The 6726-nt window shown below is 39.7% G+C and overlaps 1 protein-coding gene across 1 annotated transcript; it reads left to right on the top strand.

Annotated features, from left to right (window-relative positions):
• Window positions 1-1617: 1617 nt before the first annotated feature.
• On the top strand, window positions 1618-6437 carry LOC113161233 (perforin-1-like). The gene is made up of 3 exons (XM_026358705.1): window positions 1618-1646; window positions 4292-4827; window positions 5061-6437. Exons 2-3 carry the CDS (start codon window positions 4292-4294, stop codon window positions 6235-6237), a joined length of 1713 nt encoding a protein of 570 aa, XP_026214490.1. The 5' UTR covers window positions 1618-1646; the 3' UTR covers window positions 6238-6437.
• Window positions 6438-6726: the final 289 nt, after the last annotated feature.

Genomic DNA, 6726 nt, shown 5'->3' with positions numbered 1-6726 from the left:
GTTACCAGTTGGTGCAGTAGATTCTCAGAAAACAAACAAGACCCAGCATTCATGATATGTACACTCTTAAGGCTGTAAAATTGGGCAATTAGTTGAAAGGGAGGGTGGGGGAGGTGTTCAAAAAATAGCAGTGTGGCATTCAATCAGTGAGGTCATCAATTTTGTGAAAATCAGGGTGAATCAGGTGGTCCCTATTTAACAATGAAGCCAGCACTTGTTGAACATGCATTTAAAAGCCTGGAAAGTGGGTCTGTTCAGAAGAACAGTGTACTTTGATTAAAAAGTTGATTGTAGAGGGGAAAACCTATAAAGAGGTGCAAAAAAATCATATGTTATGCTAAAATGATCTCCAATGCCTTAAAATGGAGCGCAAAACCGTGGAAGACGTGGAAGAAAACGGAAGACAACAATCAAAATGGATTGAAGAATAACCAGAATGGCAAAGGCTCAGCCAAAGATCAGATCCAGGATGATCAAAGACAGTCTGGAGTTACCTGTAAGTACTGTGACAGTTAGAAGACGTCTGTGTGAAGCTAATCTATTTTCAAGAACCCCCATAAAGTCCCTGTGTTAAAAAAAAGGCATATGCAGAAGAGGTTCCAATTTGCCAAAGAACACATCAACTGGCCTAAAGAGAAATGGAGGAACATTTTGTGGACTGATGAGAGTAAAATTGTTCTTTTTGTGTCAAATAGCCACAGAGAGTTTGTGAGACGACCCCCAAACTCTGAATTCAAGCCACAGTGAAGACAGTGAAGCATGGTGGTGCAAGCATCATGATATGGCCATGTTTCAACACTATGGTGTTGGGTCTATTTATCGCATACCAGGGATCATGGATCTTGGATCATGGAGAACTTAATATTTTTATCTCATAATTACAAAAACCAGATCTCATGTTATGACAGTATGAGATGTGAGTTATATTTTTATTTTATTACATTTAATTACTGGAAACTATGTATAAAAACATGAATGACATACAAAAAGAAAAATTGTAAAGCACACAATTTAGCTGCCAACTGATTTTCCATTTGGAGTTCCTGGACAGATGTGTTCTTAAATAACCCAAGTAATCGTCAAAGTACAGTTTCAAGGCGATGACACATGGATTGCTAGAAGACCTTTGGACATGCTCACAACATGCTGGGGTAATTACAGAACTCATCAGATCCCACCTAAAAGCCCCTGTGCAGAGTGGGAGATCATTGCAGCAGTCAGAGCAGAACAAAATCTGGACTATTAGCCTGCTGCTGCTGTGACTCCGGTCAGCACTGGAAAAAAGGCAGATTGATCAAAACGCCGGATTCCAAGTTGTTGTCTTTTAAATCTCACACAATGTATGAGGCACGCTGATGATGTCATTATTTTATGGAAGGAGATTGTAGTATTTTGAAGTTTGTGTTAATGTCAGAAACTATTGTGTTAACTTAGTTACATTTATTTTAGATAGCATACATCATTGCAGGTAAACTTAAAATGCTTTCCAACCACAATCCCTCCAAAAGGTGTTAACAACATGAATTATTTATAAGTGGTGTGAGAATGACATAGGTAGACAAGACTCCACCTTCACATCAGAAAGATTATTTAGCTCAGTTGTTGGAAGCCACTGAACAAAGCATGCTGTAAGTAAGCACAGTAAGGTAAGACCCTTGAGTTCTTCTCTTTTTAACAGTTTCAGCTTTATTCTAATTCTCACTCATCCTTATTAATCATTCAATTCAGGCAGAAATAAACATTGAATATTTGCTTTGTTTAACAGATTCTTCATGCTATTCTATCTTTACAGTTTAACTAGGACTGCTTCACATTAGCAATAGTCTGCACAATTATGTCAATTAAAGAAAAGATTTTTTTATGATGACCTACTCATCAGCCAATTAGTTTATTTGCTTGCTGCCCTATGTTTCATGTTTAACAGCCACGGGTTTAGGTAAAGTATACTTTTTAGGGCAGTTGTTTTGTTTTTGTTGTTTTTGCACCTTACCGCCAGTCTATATGCTGAGATGTTATTGTTATTAAAACCTTGAAACTTACATTACTGTTTTCACCTCTGACTTTCGTTACAAACTTTTAACTGGTTTTATAGAGCCAGTTATAGAGCTTTCATTACACTTCATTATAAATCAGTTAAGGGAAATAATTTACATATTTACAATCAATTTTGTAAGAGTGAAAAGTCCAAACGCATTACAAACATGATTAAGCCTGACTGAAAAACACAGCTGCTTGAAGTTTCTATACTAAGAAAGACTTATAACATGCTTATTTTAGGCCTCAAAGACTGTGCATGTCACACTACAAGCGTCTATATAGCTTTGTCTCTTTCCATTCTGCATAGGTTATTTATTAATCCCAAGGAGAAATTATTTTGTCTTGTTACAGCTGTTCTCAACTCAGACAAAAAGAAAATGAACCACAACCAATAAAAGATGCACACCAACACAAATATCAATACAGAAAACTCAGAATATATACACAATATTTAAAGATGGATGAAAATAGGTCAATAATTATAAAGATTGATGACCACAGGTAGAAAGGATCTCCTGTGACGTTCTGTAGAGCACTTAATTTTCGTTAAATGTTTATTACTTTTGTATTTTTGCACACCCTTTCATTCTTTTTGCACATTACTGTTGTTCTGTTGTTCTTTTTGCACTGACCTGCTGTAGCAATTGAATTTCCCCAATGTGGGATCAATAAAGAATATCTTATCTTATCTTATCTTATCTTATGTTAATCCGTCTCTGGCTGAACGTGCTCCTCTGTCCACAAGCACACTGTGTAGTGGGTGGGAAGGATTGTACAGGATTGAGAGGTGTTTGGACAGCATCCTCCTCTCTGGCTACAGTACTGCCCCCTGTGGAGCACCTGTGCTACAGACCACAGTGTCAGACTTTGGGCCGTTAGTGAGGTAGTCCATGATCCAGGAAATCAGGGGAGTGTCAACTGTCATGTTTTTAAATTTCTCTCTCCGTAGCGCAGGCCGGATGGTGTTGAATGCACTGAAAAAAATCCAAAAACATGATCCTCACTATGCCCCCACACTTTGATTGGGTTAGGTGTAGGTGCAATGGAGTAGATGTATGATGGCGTCATCCACTGGAAAATGGGGTTGATAAGCAAACTGGGGGATCATTCCATCTGGCCCTGCAGCCTTTGTGGGGTAAAGCCTGTTCAGCTATCTACTCGACTGATCTGCTGAGATGGACATTATGTGGTTAGTGGCTGAGTCGTGTGAGGGAGGGATTGAGAAGCCTGTAGTGAACTGCAGGGGGCTCAGAGGATCCGCCTGGAATATATAGAAAAAAATATTAAATTCGTTGGTCTGGGCCATAGTTCCCTCAGTCGCCTGGCTGCTGGACTTGTAGCCAGTGATGGCCATCATGCCCCTCTACACCTCCCTTGTGTTATGTGAAGGCTTTGTTCCAGTTTCCTCCTGTAAGCCTCCTTCCCCTCCCTGAGCAGTCTCTGGACCATCCTCGCTGCCTCCCTGTCTCCTGAAATGATAGAATTGAACGCATTTTGTGTTGTGGACTGATAACAACAATTTCTGTTTTGTTAGAATTCAGCTGCAAGAAATTTTGAGCCAACCAATTTTTTTTAAACTCATTTAGAAATCAGGAAGGGACAGTTGAGCAGTCTGAGAGTCATCAGCATAGCAACTGTCCTCCTTCTGATCTCAGGCCGTCGTCAGTTATATCAGCTGATACTGAGTGTAAACAAATGGTGCCACAGTGATGGACCAGCTGCTGCGCTCCTTTCGAATGAGTGAAAGTATCAATCCAAAGACAAAAACTCTTTCAAACGACATGATCTGAGAGGGTATAACTTAATTTTCAAAACTAGTTACTTATCCAATACTAAATAAAATAAAAGGAAGACATCACAAGGAAGAGAACAACTACAACCAGCTGCTGCACAGTTCGCAGCTGCGCACTTAACCTATTTAGGTTAAATCTTATCTCAACTGGGTTTGAAGGAAGTACAAATGTCACACATTTCTAATGCATGTCTAAAATACTGATTTAATGCACACGGTTGATTATAAAATGTGTGAAAATTTGCTAATAAGACCCCAGCTCCTACCATAAGTGAACACTGCTCACATGTTGTAAGCAGCTGATCAGACCTGGCTGTTGACAGTCACAGTGTGGTAAGACCCTAAGTCTGATCTTAATAATCTAGTTCTTTCTAATCCTTTCTAATTTTCTTAATTTCATCCATTTGATATTGAAATTAAACATTCAATATTTGCTTTGTTTTCTCACTGTTTCTCATACAGATGATTAAGCTGTGGCAACTGATGCTCCTGTGGTGGGCATGGAGTCCTCTGTGCCTGTCCTCCAATGTAAGCTTAACTGGTACACCACAGGAGTGTGAAAATGCTCACTTTGTCCCTGGTTACAATCTGGGTGGAGAAGGTTTCGACATCGTCACAATGGAGCGGAAAGGCGCCTATGTCATCGACACTGAAACATGGAATCTTGGCAACGGCACTTGCAAAATGTACAGAAACAGTTACATGAACAGGGAAAACCAGAAAGTCCCCGTTGGTGTGGTAGACTGGAGAACCCTCCCCAAGTGCAGCTTAAAGGTCTCCAGTACAGTCTATGATTCTGTTGAATCTCTTGTCAATGACTCCACATCATCTGTGTCAAATGATTGGAAAGTCGGCCTTGAAATTCCTGTAGATCCCAGTGTCACTGTTGGGGTTGGTTTTGGAGGGTCCCACTCCAGAGATGCTACCTTTGGCATGCAAAAGTCAAAACAAGACCGCTACAACTTCTTTCGTCACGCTGTTTTCTGCAGCTTCTACAGGTGAGTATGAGGAAAGATACTAGTCTTCTGATCATTAACTATGAACTTCCACTATTTGTAATACAATATTTAAACTGTAATATGTTTTAATTCTTTTAGAAGTACTCTAAATTCTCTCAAAAACTCTTAAATTATTTTGAGTTTTTGGCAGTGATCAACAGAAAAATACTCCTTCATGTCAAAGTGAATGGATCTCTACAAAGTTATTAACCATTACTCTCTGTGCTTCACAGCTATAGACTGGCAACAAATCCTCCACTGAGTCATGAATTTAAATCAGCCATCAACTCTCTTCCTACTTATTCAAGTAAAACTGAAGAATTCTATCGTAATCTGATCGACACATATGGTACACATTACATCATACAAGTGTCTCTTGGAGGGGAAATAAAAGCCATCACTTCTGTCAGGACCTGTCAGGCTACAATGAACGGACTGTCAGCAACAGCGATCAGTGACTGTTTGTCAGTGGAAGCCTCAGCTAGTTTTGCTAATTCTGCCAGTATTAACGCCATGTACAAACACTGTCAAGCAGAGAAGAAGAAGTTGGGCTCTCACCAAAGTTTTAGCAGCACATATAATGAGCGTAACACAGAGGTCATTGGTGGACACATAAACGGTGCTGATATCTTGTTTCAAGGCCAATCAGACCCGTCTGTGTATGGCAGCTGGCTCAGCTCACTGAAACACACACCTGATGTGGTGCAATACAGCATAAAGCCCCTGCACACCATACTGCCAAGAGGTCATCCTGCCAGTGCTGGACTGAAGCAAGAGGTGGAAAAGTACATCAAGAAAAATGCAGTGTTGAAGAAATGTTCTGAATCTTGTCAAATTGGGCACAGATCCAGCAAAAGGGATCCTTGTGATTGTGTTTGCAACAGTAATCAGAACATCAAGTCAAACTGCTGTCCTGCTGGGAAAGGTCTTGCAACATTAAAGGTATTCAACCTTTATGCTCAAGGTCTGTATGGTGATGTGGGGTCAGATACAGATGGTTCAGTGGAGGTTAGTTATGGTGAGCAGAATAAGCGTACTATCATTATAAGTAACAATGATAATCCTAAATGGCCAGAGACCTTTGAATTTGGACCAATCAGCATCAACATGAAAGACAGACTTAAATTTAGAGTTTATGATGAGGATACTTACTGGAACAGTGATCTGCTTGGTGAATGTTCAATTGAACTGCATCAGGGAGAAGTGTCAGACAGCTGCATGTTAAATCATGGCACCTTGTTCTTCTCCTACATAGTAGAGTGTGCACCAAGTCTTAGTGGGGACCAGTGTCAAGAGTACACACCCTCCCCCATGAGTCCCTCTCTGGCCAAGGTGTTCTACACCAGAAATGGGGTCCTGCTTGGAGAGTCAGAGGAGCAGGTTGCTAAATCAGTCATACAGTCAGACTGAGGTCAGCTGCTGAGAAGATGTTGATGAGAGAATAAGCATTTGGTTTATAACCAGTGTCTTGCGAGTAGTTAATAATACTGTTACATTTGTTGCTTTTCTTTAGTGCTGAACTATTACATATATTCTCCGTCTTTATGCTTTTTTCTTGTTACAAAATCTGCCAATAAAGCATCACTTAAGAATAAACATGTCTGCCTGATACATCTTAATAAATACTTTGCAATTTTGTGGTTAATGTGTTTCATTGAAATCGCTATTCCTAATTACTTTTTACTTATTATTTCTAATTATTAAAAGGTGAAGTGCAGTATCTTAAAAAGCGCACCTGGGCTGAGACAGAGGCAGACTGCTCAGAAGCCTTGCTAACAGTTTACCTTTAAACATTAGCTGATGTTTGTCCATATATTAACACGAGTTACCATGTTTTTTTCCATGTTGTACAATTGTTCATATGGCATGGAATTCATTTTTGGTATAGAGCTTGAATAT

The sequence above is a fragment of the Anabas testudineus genome, chromosome 1 (genome assembly GCF_900324465.2).
Source record: "Anabas testudineus chromosome 1, fAnaTes1.2, whole genome shotgun sequence".
NCBI lineage: Eukaryota > Metazoa > Chordata > Actinopteri > Anabantiformes > Anabantidae > Anabas > Anabas testudineus.
Note: the sequence above shows the minus strand (reverse complement) of the source record. Positions and strands in the feature narration are given on the sequence as shown.

Coding starts and splice junctions, on each gene's coding strand:
- LOC113161233 (XM_026358705.1), top strand. CDS start 4,292: ATGATTAAGCTGTGGCAACTGATGCTCCTGTGGTGGGCATGGAGTCCT. Junction 4,828..5,060: donor GTTTTCTGCAGCTTCTACAG/GTGAGTATGAGG, acceptor TGTGCTTCACAG/CTATAGACTGGCAACAAATC.